Source organism: Pezoporus flaviventris, unplaced genomic scaffold, assembly GCF_033815535.1.
Source record: "Pezoporus flaviventris isolate CSIRO_AGI_PZ_B2104156 unplaced genomic scaffold, CSIRO_AGI_Pfla_v1 ptg000001l, whole genome shotgun sequence".
NCBI lineage: Eukaryota > Metazoa > Chordata > Aves > Psittaciformes > Psittacidae > Pezoporus > Pezoporus flaviventris.
Genome location: NW_026892549.1, coordinates 61,496,998 through 61,514,043, shown reverse-complemented (window position 1 = coordinate 61,514,043; position 17,046 = coordinate 61,496,998). Strand labels below are relative to the sequence as shown.

The 17,046-nt window shown below is 43.5% G+C and overlaps 1 protein-coding gene across 5 annotated transcripts in view; it reads right to left on the bottom strand.

Moving 5' to 3' along the window:
- The window catches only part of PLPPR5 (phospholipid phosphatase related 5), a 112,193-nt gene that overhangs the window by 10,909 nt on the left and 84,238 nt on the right, over window positions 1-17,046 (bottom strand). For 3 of the 5 annotated variants that reach the window (XM_061461799.1, XM_061461787.1, XM_061461800.1), the window contains one exon: window positions 7,396-9,541. The exons of the other annotated variants lie outside the window; for them this stretch is intronic. In XM_061461799.1, coding sequence (XP_061317783.1) covers window positions 9,509-9,541 — 33 coding nt within the window. In that variant the 3' untranslated portion in view covers window positions 7,396-9,508. Of the gene's footprint in view, window positions 1-7,395; window positions 9,542-17,046 lie in introns of those variants that run through there. 5 annotated transcript variants of the gene reach the window in all.

Sequence of the window (17,046 nt, the reverse complement as noted above, 5' to 3'; positions counted from 1 at the left end):
ACAAATACAGATAATTCACAGTTCAAACAATCTGCAGTCTAATAGAGATCAATCACACCATACATGTGACCAGATCATAAAATCTCAGCCTGGTTTGATTTGGAAAGGACCTTAAAGCTCATCCAGTTCCAACCCCCTGCCATGGACAGGGACACTGCCAGGGATGGGGCAGCCACAGCTTCTCTGGGCACCCTGTGCCAGCACCTCAGCACCCTCACAGGGAAGAGCTTCTGCCTTAGATCTAACCTGAACTTCCCCTGTTTCAGTTTGAACCCATCACCACTTGTCCTATTGCTACAGACCCTGATGCAGAGTCCCTCTCCAGCATCCTTGGAGCCCCCTTCAGACACTGGAAGCTGCTCTGAGGTCTCCACGCAGCTTCTCTTCTCCAGGCTGAACAGCCCCAATGTTCTCAGCCTTTCTCCATACAGGAGCTGCTCCAGCCCCTGATCATCCTCATGGCCTCCTCTGGACTTGCTCCAACAGCTCCATGTCCTTCTGATGTTGAGGACACCAGCACTGCACACAGTGTTGCAAGTGGGGTCTCACGAGAGCAGAGCAGAGGGGCAGGATCACCTCCCTCAACCTTCTGCTCACGCTGCTTTTGATGCAGTCCAGGATATGTTGTACCACAGATTATGTGGTATGAGACAAATACACATATACACAGCACTGCTTCCGTGGGTACTGGTGTGTGCTAAAATAAAATCAAAGTTAAAGGGACTAACAGTAGTGGGCGAGTCACTAGTGGAAGAGAGTAAGATGAGGGAAGGGAGTCAATATGGTGTTGCTTCCTTGGTAAAAACATGGTCAGTCGTATCTGAAGGATGGTGAGAAAACAGATGAGGTGCTACTTGCACTGACATATCAGTGTGTTGCCTACTGGCATGAAGGGGTAGGCAACAGCAAGTGAGAAAGTGTCAGGAAGCCCATGCATTCCTGACATCACTTAATCTGCTTTGAGCCTGCTGATACAGAAACAGAAGGACGTGGGCAAACAGCAGAATACAGGTGTTCTCATAACAGCAGCACTGAATACAAGAGCAGGACTCCAAAAGAACCACAGCTGCCTGTGACAAGTCCTGTCTCATGAGTGGCTGTGCCAGCAGAGCCATGACGACACCACTGCCTGGACCAGGAGATTTCTCCCTGCTTTTGGTAAGTCTCAACTTCTCCTTGCCTGTACTGCTGGAACCACATCCACTAATACACAAACTGGCAGAACATCACTGTTGCACCACTCCAGCAAGGAGACAGGAGCTTAGGCGTTGAAAAGTGCACGGCAAAGCTATCTTTTTGTCTATCACATACCCTAAGCCAAATGCTAAGCTGCAAACCAACATCAAACGATGAAGAAGAGGACACACACACTGCCTAAGTGTAAAACTCAACAGAGAGGTACAGCACTGAAGGGAAATGGAACACTGAACATTGTTAAAGCCAGATTAATGTATGCTGCAAAGCCCTTTAAGCCATCTGGTAAGAGGAGCAATAAAAGACCAATATGGAAGACTGAATAAGTCAAAAAAGTAATCAAGAAATTGGCATGTAAAAAAAAAGACGGCATCTGTTACAGAGGATGAATGGAAATCACTTTTGTCTTAGACTAAAGGAAGAAGAAATGACAAACTGAAAGCCTATTCCAGTAACATAATGTCCTGGAAAAGGGCTAGGCCAGGATGTCTTAAAGCTTCCAGGAGACACAGCTGATAAATTCCCATGGTAATTCCAGTCTCCATCTGGCAGGTGAAAGAGCCCTTCCCTGTTCCAGAGCTAACTGCTGCTTTACGCGAGCCTGCAGCCTCCTCTCACAACTGTGTCAGGAAGAACACCACCAATGTAACAATACAAACGTGCAAATACTCATCAGCAACTAAGACCACAGCCCTTTCCCCCCCAGCATGCTGTCAAAGAATGGTTTGGGTTGGAAAGGACCTTAAGATCATCCAGTCCCAACTCCCTGCCCCGGGCAGGGACACCTCACACTAGAGCAGGTTGCTCCAAGCCCCTGTGTCCAGCCTGGCCTTGAACACTGCCAGGGATGGGGCAGCCACAGCTTCTCTGGGCACCCTGTGCCAGCGCCTCAGCACCCTCACAGGGAAGAGCTTCTGCCTTAGATCTAACCTGAACTTCCCCTGTTTCCTGATGAAGACGTCTGGTACCCTTTTACCCTAAGAGGAGGGAGCACGGCTGTGTATCTCAGCTCTAGCTATGCAACAGCAGTGACAGGGGAAGCTGCAGCTCTCCTCACAGCTAATGCAAAAGCTGTGTTTGAAGCCTTGCTAATGGTGTGTGATGCAGGCTGGAGCAGGGGTGAGAGCAGAGGCGAGATGCACAGGAGAGGTACTGATGCGCATCGGGTGACCTACATTTGAGGTCTAATTCACAGCCTGATCAGGGTTGGGTGTGAGTTTTAGAGAGGGGACCGCTCAAAGCAGGACGCAAGGTGGCTGAAGGGAAGTGATCATGATTGGGATTTTCCTGTTGTCTCCCATACATCTTTATTGGTGATTTTCTTTGAGTAGCTCCACACAAGAAGCGTGCTTTGGAAAGGGCCATTTTCTCCTGTCTAGAGTCCTGCTCCAAAGTACCACATGTATGACTTGATGATCTTAAAGGTCTTTTCCAATCTAGTTGATTCTATGATTCTATTTGAGAGAATTAGCAAACATACAGTCTGATTTGTAAACGACAGCAAGATACAAACCCACCCTTCCCACCCTCCACTATGTCTCCTGTTTGAATCTGGAACAAGTCCCCTGACTCCCACAAGGAGGGAAAAGAGCAGTACCTAGTCCTTTTTTGAGCAATCCCGATTTGCTGCTCTATTGCACACTGTTTTTTCTGGAACAATCTCATATTCTGCTGTTGTTCTTCTCCCATTAAAATAACTGGTACCTCCCCACATTTTTTCTACTTTGTGCACCTGAAAAATCCATTTTATGTTGGCAAAGGCCTAAGTCCAACTGCATCTGTTGGTTATTACACAGTGTGACACAGCAATATGTAACATCTAATGGGAAAGCCAAATGCCAGAAGTAGAGTGGAAAAGAGAGGACAGAACACAGACTCATGTAAAAAAGGCTATCTAGGTATACTAAATGCCAGTGAGGATGAAGAGGGAAGCTTTGGTACTGCTCTCTGTTGTGTTAACATCTATGCTTCTCACCAATCTTTTTCCCAGCTGAAACCACAACCATAGTGAAGTGAGCAGTACATTTGAAAACCACATTGCACACATGAGACCAAGCAGGTCATAAAGAGCCTTGTAGGAGACCAAACCCATATGGTATCTCCCACCACAGTGCTCAAGACATGCAGAAGCTGGCTCTTCCATTGAGCCTGTAGAGGTGGCTCTTCCCCTCAGCTTCTAGTTGCTTTAAAACTTTCAGGTTTAGAAGCTTCTGGTTTCAGGTTTATAGCGGTATCGAGGTAGAAGTGAGTTTACAATCCCAATTTCCAGAAGAAATCCCATCTGTGGGGGAGATTTCCTTAACCTCTCCATGCGGATCACCAGATTCCTGAAGAAAAAATGGCTTATTAATAAAAAAATGCAGAATACAGCCTTTTACCTTAAATGTGCAGGGGTGGCAGGTCAACAGGCAGCAAATTAAAACCAGCAGCATCGGGTCCAGTGCCATGTGAGTATCGACTTGCCTTAATCTGACAAAGAACCAAAGAGCAAATATCTCACAGTTATCTGCTCCCGTAAGCAAAATGGCAATTGACTAAAACATATACATTATAAGCAGGCAACATTCCCACTGGACACCCAGGATGATGTAATTCTGTCACGCACTCAGCTGACATCAAGTCCCTCATCACTTGGTGTCATTCCCAAATAGACTCCGTGTGGGAAAGCTCCCAACCTCCATTGACAAGATAGAGTTTGTTTATTCTTTCTGTTCCCCCTCTTCTGCATTGGTGTCCACTGTCTTTGAGTGTGAATCCACAGAATCAATAGAATACAAAACCAAGGGCATTCTCTGTTTCTCTCTGGAGGACCAGACGCTCCAAGCTGCATCCTTGTAATGTTTCAGAAGAAAGAAAAGAGGTATTAATCTCCAAAAGGATCTAGCACCTTGCCTTGACAATAATGCAAGTCTTGCCAGAAGGCAAAGGTCTTGTTTTGCTCCTGGTGTTTCCTATTAGGATTAGCTTCAAGTCCCCCATCTTCAGCGAAAGCCAAAGGGGCTTTTCTTTTGTTTTCCTAAATAAGCACTTCATCCTCGTCACATCAGACCTATTTTTAGACTATTTGAATAGCATATCTTTAAGCTGTCAGTTGCTACTGTATAAATAGAGGTTGCTAAGGAAGGCACAGTAGCTGCTTCCTTAAGCAACAGTAGGTAAAGAGGATGGAACAGCAGATGATTTCTTAGCAGAGACAGCAGTTCTCTTCTCCTGCAGTATTCCAAAGATGCAGAAATGCCATTCACTAAAGTATTGCTATTTCACGTTAGACCAACAGAGCAAATCCACCTCAAACTGGCACATTTGCTGCCAAGCGTAAGAAGGCATTTTTCCTGCTTCTGAAATTCAGCCTCTTCTCTATGTGCATCTCTAGTTTCTCTTTTACAGTGGAAGACATCTTCACTCTCTCTTTTTAGGGTTATTTGCTGGCTTCAGAGCAATCTCAGGAGTTCACAACTCAAGGATCTCACATTCATAGAATCACAGAATCACAGAATCAGCTAGGCTGGAAAAGACCTTTAAGATCATCAAGTCCAACCTTTACCCTGGGACTGCCAAGGCCACCACTAAAGTCCCCCCTTTAATTTTCGATACTAGTTATTTCATGACACGTAAAAGTGCTCATCTGTGGGGGAAACCTCAAAACCTCAAAACCTCGTGGAGTTGTAAGAATTCAGAACCACATTAAAGATTGGCAGCAAGGCTACAAGCTCCCTGTAGCTGCAGAGTATGGATTTAGGTAGAACACTGGTATTTAGGGATAGACTTGTGAGGAAGAAAAGGCTTGGTTTCTTATTTGTATTTATTTAGATCTGAACATTGTCAGATGAGAGCACTAGTGCCAAGAAATGGGGTTTGGGGGCTAAACTCTTTACTGGGGCTTCTAATGAAGCTCACACCTTAGAGGATGGATTCAGTAATGTTCCAGGTGGAGATTAGCATCGTGCCCATTGCTAATCACTTTGAGAGCACAGGAGGAGTCCTCTGCACCCGGCCCACTGGTAGGGAGATAATGTCGAGCTGATGATTCTGCTGATGTTCTCACTCCAGGGAGCTGTCTCTACATGCTGTTCTGGCTGTGGTCACTAGGGGAAGGTACTACAACAGCAGAGCTCTTCTGGGAAAAGGCTTACGACTTGTCCACACAAGGGACAATTCAGGACGGTTTATGTGAATTAGCTAGAGATTTGCTGTGGATTAGTTAGAATCATATAAAACCTCTTGGGTGTATACTTGGATTTGGAATTAAATTGTCTTAATTCAATTTACAATAACTTACTTCCAAATGCTTTGCACAGCTAGTGAGAACAGACCAAGAGCTGAAGACATGTAAAGGTCTGCTGTTGAACACAGCCGCTCTCCCCTTATGCCTCATGTCAGGTTCCTTACAGGACATGGTGCACTTCCTAGGAATCTCTACAGAGAAAGAACAAGCTCCAGTATTGAGTAGGGAACCAAGTACCTAATCCTCTCTGTTAAAGTTGACTGGGGCTTCATGATGAAGCAAATCTGGGCAGTTTAGTATCAAGAGTAAACCTAAGAGTTGTACCCTGGCTTGGCAACTCAGCAAGTGCTGAGGAAACAATGGGGCTTATCACACAGGCACACTAAGGCCTCCAATTCACACCCCCACAGGGGTATTTCTGGGGTGCTGACAGTGTCCTCTTCCCAAAACATCAGGTCAAGCCTGAAAATCCTATTTTCAGCCACCCTCACACAGGAGATGGCAAAAAGGCAACACTGTGCTTCAGTGGAAAGTTAATAGCAAGAGTAAACCTTACACAACCCTAAGCATGCAGCAGTGGTTCAAGTGGGCAGAAAGACTGTGAAGCTTTCCCTTCCTTTGTGGACGTCCCTGAAAACCAAAAGGCCTAGAAAGAGGAGGATGTGAAAAGCTGAACCCACGACAGGTCCCCCTCCATTTGGCTTTCCACTTATCTAAGTGAAAAGTGCTGGCGTACAGCAGGAAAGTCTGGTCTGTTGGTGTCAAATCAGTCTTCAGAGGCAGCTCTTGGTGACAATGCTCTTGCTGTGCCTGGAGGGAGGCGCTGCAGGACCAAGAGGTCTGGAGGTCTGCTCAGCCCTTCTGCCTGCAAATGCTCCCATGTGTCCCCAAGGCCAAGGCTATGCAGATGGCCAGGGATGGAGATGATCAAAACCAGACTATGATCTGTTTCTAAAATGCAGTGCACCATTTCCTGTGTGGCAAGCCTCAGAAATACCCAAATTAGACTTCAGAAGAGTATAAAAAGCTGCCTGCTAAAGAATGTGCAAAAGGACTGTCGCACTCACTGTGATCTTGGACAGCAACAGAATTAGAAGGCAGCAGCAAAGAAAACTGCAGCTGAAAAATGCCCACATTATCCTCTTTTAATACATATTGTTAAAATGAACGTTTTCAAAGCTGAAGAGATGTGAGCCCAGATGCTAGCACCGTATGTTTTATGCAATTCCTGATTACGAACAAACAGCAGCATTCATATAAGGGAATCTGAAATGGTAGGGATACGAGCCCAGCTGGTGTCCCCATATGCCTTATGAATTCCATTTTTAGGGACACAGCAGCACATAGCATTAGAGATACTTCTTAACCATCTCATTTATAGAGTGGAGCTGTTTCACTGAAGAATGCACAGAAAAGGTCCACAAGGAGCACAAAACCAGCTGCATCCAAACCCAGTGACGTGATTCCACTGCAGTGCTTTGATCAGGAACCACTCTGCACCAGAATATTCCCTGAAGGAGGGATAATGCTTGTTTGCCATAGGCTCCTTACTGATGCGGTTTTTAAATGCAACCACTAAAAAGCCACTGCAGTCAGAAAATGCCAACTTACCTTTGCTTTGGCAAACTGCTCCTACCAAAAGCTTTTTTGGGTCCAGAATGGAAAAGAGATGGCCCGAGTGCCAGAGCAGTGGAGAGGTGAGTTCTTGCCACTTCTGAACACCAAAGTAGGGTCTGAGCTTGGCTGGTCCGTGGTGGGGAGAGTCCTTCACCAACAGTCTGTGGATGTTTCTGCAACACAGCTCTTCCTCTCCTGCTTTTCAGTTCCAGCAGAACCACCTCTAAGGGAAGGGAGTGAACTGTGGGGATTCCTGGTTAATTGTGAAAACAGAAGCAGCTGACAAGAACCATTCCCTGTGCACTAGAACCAAAACGATTCTAGAGCAGAGATCTCAAAAAACACCCCCACCCACTACATAGGAATGAAAAATTATTTTATTTAAAAATACATTATACAGCAGAGTGTCTCTCATTTTGTTTTCTCACTGCTGGTTCACAGAGATCATATGATAAATTGAACCCAAATATTTGACTGGGAAAGATCCTGAGAAAGAGACCAGTTACAAGCTGATGATATACAGTACACTGAAAAAAGAGTCATCTCTTTTAACATAAAAGAATCTCTTGGTAATCTTATAAATCAGATCTAAAAAAATGCAGGTTTACTACCATGCAAAAATGAGTGAAGATTTCATTTAAATCTGCACATGGAGAAATCATTAGTACCTTGGACCCTAAATAGCTAGACTAAGAGAAGGGTAAGTGCGCCTAACGTGGTGCTACAAACTTTGGACCTACTACAATTGTGTAAACACAGTTGATAGTCTAATAAAGGTAGGGTCTCAATCACCTAAGTAACACTGTTGTAGCTAAGGGCTCTATTCTAGGACTTTTCTCACCACTGATGTGCTCCTTCCTTCTCTAATTCTCAGCTCAGCACAATGACTTTGTGAGATAACGCTCTATTGCACTCAAAGGTGACTTGGCCTTGCTCTGTTTGCCAAGCACTATTTAGGTAGCTGCATTTTCATGAAAGCAGAGGTTCAAAGAAGAATTCAAAAAGCAAGTCTTACCTGGATGACTATGTGGGAACGCATTAAAATCCATCATAAAAAAATCTATACCTGATTCTACAGCCTTATGCTGCAAACATCTTCTAACAATAAGGAATGCCCAGGAAATACACTGCCTTATGGAAAATTTAAGGCCTAGAATACCCAAGAGCCTGCACTGAACATTCCTGTTCTCAATGTGTCTCCAAGTGCCCGCACTGTACCAGCTGTTGGAAAACTTCCTGGAAGATGTTGAGAGCATCTTCAGCATCTACAATATTCAGATCCATTTGGTGCTCCAGTTTTCTAGGACAACTTCACTATGAATAGTCAAGCAAGGCTGTCTTTTGGAGGGAAGGCTCAATTTGCTTATTCACAACCAGAACAGAGATCTAACAGCATTGCCTGAATTGGAAGAAAAACCAATTGCACAGACCGACAGGATGGTTTTGCAAGAATCTGGCCCTGAAACACAAACAGAGATAGAAAGATTTATAGAGAGAAAATCTGCCTGTCCTGGCCACTGAGGCTGAAGGAAATGAACGAAGCCAGTTTGGTTTTTCCATGACTTCTCCAACAGGAAAATGGAGAACAGAAACTCATCTGCATGCTTCTCACTAAGCCAGTGACACTCATCTTAATACCCATTATCCCAGCACAGTATCAGGGTGTACAACAGATACGAGAAGATGCAGCCTTCCTTGATCGTTTGTTGAAATTTTTTATCCCGTCAGATACGCTGAGCTAAGAATGGAGCCCTTAACCTTTCATGGGCTAGAATTAGTAATAAAATAGATATCAATGATCAAACTTCCTATATTATTGTCATTTCTTTTAACCTAGATACATATATACCACCCAAGACATTCAAGAACTACAAAACAACAATTCAACTACAATTATGTCAGGAAAATATCCAAATAAATAAACTTTTAATTATGATACAATACTTACTACAGTAAAAATTGGCAATTTTTCTTTTTTTCTTCAAAAGCAGAAGCACCAGTCTTACATATAACATACTGTTGGAATGATATCTTACATGGAATACAGTGGAATACAATGTGCAAACAGCATTTTCATACAGAACATAATATCTGTCTAGTTTATACACTGAAATCGCCTCAAATGGAAACAAGTTCATGCTGAATTAAAAATGTAGAGTTGAAAAACCAAAGTCAAACCAAAACATGAAGTGCTGCTGGAATAGGTACATTAAAAACAATGAGAAGCCAAAAGAGAATTAGTGCTCAGGTTGTCCCATCCCAAAGTAAACAGTTCATCTTTTTGCTAGGAAGTAAAATGACGCTCTGAGATTTCAGACCTCTTCGAGATGCCGGTATTGTTTGAATAATGGAGAAACCAAGTCAGAGACAGGACTTCTAAAAACTTCTGGTTTTGGGTAACACCGCAATTATCGTGGGTGGGCTGTGAAAAGAGATGAAGTCCAATGGAGGGAATAGACCTCAGCATCAACATCATGTAACTTCTGCAAAGGCCGTGATGTGGTTCTACGGGTTAAAGAAGAAACAAAGAGATAAGCCCCAGTAATCCCACAGGCAGGCAGCAGTTGCCATTGTGACAATCCTTTTACCTCTTCAGGGACAGCTTTATGCTTCAGAACTATTACAGGAGGATGGAAATTAAACTGGTTCTCACTACATACTCTCACTCCGTCCCACTGCAGCTCTTTGTTAACTGTTGAAAGGCTGGCTAGGGAAGTGTGCTCAACAAAGTCATTGGGTGCAATGGTTCTACAGGATTTTAATTTTAGATAGCTTTCTTTTTAAATTAAGTAACAATATGAATAACAGAGTTGGCTGGACTTGTACTGCTACCTTAGTCACCATTTATAGCAAAATCCCTAGAAATTAAAATGACAGGTTCTGACAGATTATAATATTCTATTCCAGTATTAATAAAATCATGGCACCCCAGACTGGTTTGGGTTGGAAGAGACCTTGAGACTACCCAGTTCCAAACCCCCTGCCACAGGCAGGGACACCTTCCAGTAGAGAAGGTTGCGCCAAGCCCCTGTGTCCAGCCTGGCCTTGAACACTGCCAGGGATGGGGCAGCCACAGCTTCTCTGGGCACCCTGTGCCAGCGCCTCAGCACCCTCACAGGGAAGAGCTTCTGCTTAGATCTAACCTGAACCTCCCCTGTCTCAGTGTGAATCCATCACCCCTTGTCCTATTGCATTAAGCCATTGAGGACTCATACTCAAAATTCCTATTCCAGAATCACTACAGTGTCCTCTTCCTTTGCAACGTGGTTCTCTCCTCTTTCCTTCAACTGGACAATTCTTACGAACACAAAGAATGTGCAATATACTACGAGCAGCTACACAGCAAAGGTGCAGCATCCTGTGCTATTTGCCATGCTCTAACCTAAGCCAAGTGCCTCTGCAAACATTTGGTAGGTGAAGATTCAACCGTCCAGTGACATGCAGGATCCATAAGAACTAGGTATTTCGGTTAGGCACACAGTGACCTTGACTGCCACCATCTTTGATTAAACATGCAATGGATGAAATGAATCAATGGAATCTTGATGTTAAGACATGTGTTTGTTTCCCAGCACAAAAACACACACAGGGAAATAATACCATGCAAAACACTGATTTCTGTCATCACCTCCCCTCCTGGAGCTGACCAAAGTCAGAAAAGAGGAAGCGTAAGGTGAAGATGAGGGGGGATGTAGATAACCCAGGGGGAGTGGGAAAGATCTCCCTTTTTTACTTAAGGGCAGTTGTTCAAAGTCCTTCAGAAAATCCCTTATCACTCCTCATAGAAAATGCTGGGGAGAAGCAGCAGCCACCACACACGTTTCTATTTCTCAGTTCTTCTTCAACCTGTCTGGGTATTTTCTGTCACCTGTCCTAAGAGAACACTACTAAATAGCAAACATCTACGTACATTCTTCTCCAAGAGAGAATTAATGTATTCTAAATGAATCCTTATGATTAAACCACAGCTAGCAGACTCATCAAAAAGCACCAGATAAAAGACTTTCAGTTCAAATGGTTGCAGTGGTGACAAACGTCATTGTTTCCAGGTTTTGATTCTGCAGAAGAAAAGCAAAATTAGATTTCCTAACTAGAAACCAAACCATTCACATTTCAAAGCATTTTAGCTGGCTGGCCATCTTCCGCTTTCAGTACAGGGAAGACGACACATTGGTCAACCTCAATGCCTCCAGAGTGCCTCTGAGGCTATTAGGATGTTTTCTTCATAGTATTTACTTTCTTTTTCTCCTTATTTAGACCTGAAAATCCTCCTGTCAGCTTAAACCAGCATCAGTCTAAAAGTAGCCACTGTGCTGATAAATAAGATGGTTTACAAATGAGGAACTGGAGGAATAAGAAGTCCTCCTTATTTATTCGAACCAATTCTTGCATGCCCTGCTGCATGCTCTTTAAACAACACACATTTGTCTGTGATGCAGTGAACCAAATGCTCCTTCATGTAGCATTAATGCAGGACTAGATAACTATTACTTAGGAAAGGAGAATGTGGTGCATACTCCTGCCAGCTATACTTCCAAAATAAGCAGGACGCCATCCTTGGAAGGACATGCAGAGCATGGGCTATAACACCACAATAAAGCTCAATAACCCCCAGGAAGAACTGCTTAAGCTGCTGCTCATAGAGCTATTAATTTGGACCCTTGTGAACACTTGTCAATTCATTTCCAATGGACTCAGCAGGGCAATGCATAAGTAGGTCAGAATTAATCAGTTGCTAATGGCAAGAATCACTGTTACAGAGTCATGCAACTGTCTGAAAATGGTGCTTTTTTGCAGCTGTTACCTCCAGCAAAGCTACAACTAAGCTTTGCTGAGACTCTTCACAGGCAAAACCTCAAACTAACACCATCCCCCTTGAGTAACAACTGCATTTCACCTCTCTTACTATGCTATTTTGCTTCTGCTTGGATTTACTGTGGCAAAGTTCAGTGTGAGAGAGGAACCAGCATCAGCAGATTCACACAGATGCAGGGGACAAGCAACAAACCCCATGCACAAGACCTCAGCTGCTCCAACTCCGTCAAAAATTATTTTCCTTATAGTATTCGAAAGAATTGGGCTGTGCTGAGGATTTGCTCAATGGCAGCAGTTTCCAGGCACTCCAGCTTTAATAAACCACGACAATGAATGAGAAATAATATAGCAAATGGACAGGATCAGCTTGGAGTCAGCACCCATGTGAACAAAACATGCTTCAAAGCCATGCTCTCACATCACCATCATTAAAAAGGAAAGCTAAAGGCTAAGCCTTCAGTGCAGGTTTCTGGGGGTTAATGATCCAGACCTGTACATCTTCTGATAAGATCTTAAATGCTAATTTATCATAGGACAATAATCATGTTATAAAATTCTCTGTGTCAACAAAGTATATTTGATAATTTTAGTGGACAAATCACATTTTTAGGGAAGAGAATGAGTTCCAGTGAAATTCCCCATTTAAAAGGTGGCAGACCTGCACTGAATGCTGCCCCACACCGCAACTGCCTCTGCTTCAATTCCACACACACACTCATACGTTTATTGCCTTATATGAAGATGTTCAAAATGGTCCATTCCTGATATCCAGGAGAAGAACTTAAGGATGCGTGCTTTGAGGGGATTTCGTTGCAAAGGATCTTCTTGATTGTTACTAATGCCTTGATTCTGTAATACCTACAACATGTACATTTGAGGATGTCACACTAAATATATCGTTCCATTTTCTATGTTTTTTTCCATTTGAACATTAGATGTGGTGACCACAGTTTGCATTCAAACAGAAGTAATTCTTGTACAATCCCACATAAGCAGATTTAAGCAGAAGTGTAAGACATGAATGCAATTTCAAACGCTTGACAACAAAACAAAATTGCTTATGGTCTTTTCTGAGCTGCCTCTCCTGGGTATGTGTTTCTGTGTGTGAAACAATGCTGTACTGTATCTCCTTTAACAGACTTATTCTCAAGAGAGAACCATTATGACAACAGAAGCCTGCTTACAAGCACACAGATGCTAGCCAAGCAGTCCTGAGGATACACATACATGCACTATACCACTGCATGGATACCTATATACATACAACAGTATTTAGATGCTTCTCAACTATTTTGAAGCAACAGAAACAGACACAACACCTCTCCCCCATTTGCCCACAGTATGAAGAGCTAAAACATCTTTTGTGTTTTGCTTTTAGGCTGTGAGCTCATGAAGAGCCCCAGGGACCAGACTGGACTAAAGAGGTCCCACTGTGTGTACACACGTGCGCATACCAGTGAAAGACTTAGTACCAAACTGGTTAAGACCAAGGAAAAAGCAGGCAACACTGAGATTTAAGTTAAAAATACCCTTTTCTGACACTGTGATGAAATTGTTCTGTGTCTTATGCATAATCGAGATGGAGTAAATGGAAAAAACATTGTACCTTAAAAACAGAAGGGTAAAGCTTCACCAGTCATAAAATATTACCAGAATCCATTGCAATATTGATACCTCGTATTGTTAAAATGTTTTATCACCACTGTTGCCTTTGGCATGTGCACAGTAAAACATGGATTATAGTGTCAAACTCAACAAGCCAACCCTGACAGTCACTAGCAATTGCTATGATAGGCAATAAGAATGTCATATGAGGAATTCCAAATGCTTACCATCATTAGAAGTTGGAAATGGTTGAGAGAGACATGGAAAAAAACATAGAGAGAGCACCTAAACTGTCTTCTGCTTCTAGTTCACAGTGATCCTGGAGTCAGTGCTATAGGTGCAGTGTAAGACACCTCATTGTAACAAGGAACAGTGAGTGTGTTTGGGAATGCGGTTTGGGCACTGCTGAGAGAAGCAGCACTTAGAAGGAATGCCAAGCAGAGACTCTGGGGATAAACGCAGCTTAGCTGTCAAACAGAACACTGCGAAGAGCCCAACTGTGCAAGTAAGTAATACTGAGCAGCTACAGAAAGCACTGATGATCAGACACAGTAATGTGCCATCACCCTACAGGAGAAGAACCATAGTGCCCCTCCTAACCCAACCTCTCACCCCAGTATTCCACCTACTGCCTCAACCGGTCCTAAACAGCTCCATATTCCCTTTGTATTTGATTTTTTCAAAGCTAGAGTATTTAAAAACAAAAAACCCAAAGGCTAAGAGAGTCAGCAGCTATGACAAGATGTGCATGAGCCCTCTGTAACCCCTGGCTAACTTCAAGTGACTTCAGTATGAACTAATGTCAGTCTGCCCTGGAACAAAACCCAGAAAAAACAGGTTACGACTGCACTGGATGAAGCTGAAGTTTCACCTCTTCCAGGAACCACCCAGAATATCCATATTTCCCAGTAACTCTTGCAAAAGAACAGGAGTCTCTAACCTTGACTGAGGTAACAAGAGCGCCTCCGCTTCGTAGGACACCAGCTAACTGAAACACAAGTTGGCTTATAAGAGATTAAGAAGGTCAGAGACAAAGGAGAAAAAGGAGCAGATGGATGAGTGATGAGGCTGCTTGGCTTTCATTCTTTTCATTAATTCTGAATGCGTCTGCCTTGCTGAGCCAGCTCTGGCAAGGCTTCTTCAAGGAGACACTCTGTAACTATGGCTTGAGTGCATGAGAAGCGGGTACCCATGCAGAACAGCTTCATCATCTGCATGCACCACAATTAAAGACAAGTGTCATGCAAACAGTGATCTACCCATGTCATCAGCCAGCAGCAGCTCAATTCAAAATATTACAAGTACACTTATTCCTATTTCAGTGCACTTCAAATGTAGCTCTTGACCTCCACCAGAACTCAGACAGTGGCAGCACGGTCAGCATGACAAGCATGCCAAGAGCATTCATTTTCCAGCAGGAAGAAGCACTGGAATAGCAAGTATCAGATCTAGCAACACAACAGTAAGGCGCTTCCAGGTCTGTGTGAGGTACCATGTGTTTATATTCATTTACAGGTGAACTTATTACAAAACTGCAATGAGTGAGGTCCCATCTGGTATCTAATGAAGTCTTTCATTAAGGCAGCATCTTTGACTTGCTTGCTCCCAGATGCCCATATGGTTATTAAATACCAATAAGAGCTGTATTGCCTCATGCTAGCACTGCTTTGCACATGATAACTTCCGTCAGTCAGGATCTGTGCTACTCTTAGTAGCTGATTTCTGACAGAAAGCTGCCTTTGATACTGGCACAGGAACTTGCAGGCTGAGAGTAAGAAAAAACAAGAGCTTCAGTAAGCCAAATGTAAATGTATGTGCATTCAGAATACGGAACTGGAACAGCCCTAACTGAAATGTAGTGAAAAGTAACTTCCACACGGCTAAAGTCAGCAAAGGCAAGTAGCACATGAATTATTTAGCACCCTTCTCTCTCCAGAGGAGAAAAAAGGATGTAAAAAAAGAAGGAAGCTAAAAAAGTAAAGACTAAGTTAATAACTCTCGTAGTGATGGTAGTTAATGGAGATGGCTCCATTTAGACCTTAGGCCTACATAAGTGTTATTCTTAGTGCCTTTTATTTAACAGGGTCTGGCTTCTATCTAAAACTTTAGAAGCAGCACTGGGGGAAAAGGAAACATTCCACAAAGCCTCAACACCCGAATCACTCACATCAAGTAACCTTTTCATCAGTTATGTGCTGATTTCTGAGAGTGGAAACAGCAGAAAGCATTTTCCAACAACCAGCAAAGTCTCCATGCTATCAACTTCCCATCTCACTCTCTCTATTTGGAAAGGAGAAAGGCTTTGCAATATGGAAAAAAGATGAACCCCTAACACTGAGATCTCACCAAGTGCAACACCCTGATGATAGCCCCCACTTTAATTCTACACAGAAAAGTTCCATGGCAGCCAACAGCTACCCTCTGCTGCCACAGGAATATATGTTTGGAAGGAAAGAAGCTCATTCACATAATGGAGTTCCTGGGCAGTTCACAAATCATAGAATCCCAGAGTGGTTTGACTTGAAAAGGACCTTCAGCTCATCCAGTTTCAACCCCCTGCCATGAGCAGGGACACCTCACACTAGAGCAGGCTGCTCCAAGCCCCTGTGTCCAACCTGGCCTTGAACACTGCCATGGATGGGGCAGCCACAGCTTCTCTGGGCACCCTGTGCCAGCGCCTCAGCACCCTCACAGGGAAGAGCTTCTGCCTTAGATCTAACCTGAACTTCCCCTGTTTCAGTGTGAACCCATCACCCCTTGTCCTATCGCTACAGTCCCTGACGAAGAGTCCCTCTCCAGCATCCTTGGAGCCCCCTTCAGACACTGGAAGCTGCTCTGGGGTCTCCACGCAGCTTCTTTTCTTCAGGCTGAACAGCCATCATCCTCAAGCAGACCAAGCACTATTCCTGCACCACCTTCCCACACCCATAGGTTTCCTCACAATGCCTCAATCTTGCCTAGGCAAAGGCTCAGGAAAAGATCTTGCTCACCATGAGCAAAACCGCATCAAATTAGGTAGAAATACTAAGTTAATGCAAGGTCTGTATGCCAATCCTCCCAAAAATACAATTAAACAGCAAGAGAATGTACATCTATTACTTCTGCTGGCTTTTGAGCCTCAGAAACGGCTGCTATTGCAGGAGAGCCTAGCACGTAAATAAGACATGCTCTTCTTAATGCGGTATGTCCTAGTCCAACTGACAGCTTGTTTTGTTTTGACATGTTACAGAAAGCTTACTGAATGGGTGATTTGGAAGATACACATTCATCTTCTAAATGCTTGTTCAAGCAAATGAGACTCTGACCTCCTTATGACAAGGTATCAGCAGAAGGAGCTTAGACACATCTGGTTCAAAAAGCACATTAGATCATTCTGCAAAGAAACCTTCTTTCCCTTCAAGGAAAGGGAAAAGAAACTCAAGAGCTAGCAGCACTGCTTACTGAAGGACAACTTCCACCACTTCCAGTGACTAAGACAGAATGGAAATGGTTAAAAAGAAAATTTATTCATATTAAACATTTTTATTCATATTAAACATATGTTTAATATTAATAAAATATTAGGAATAATTTGGATTGGAAAGAATGCC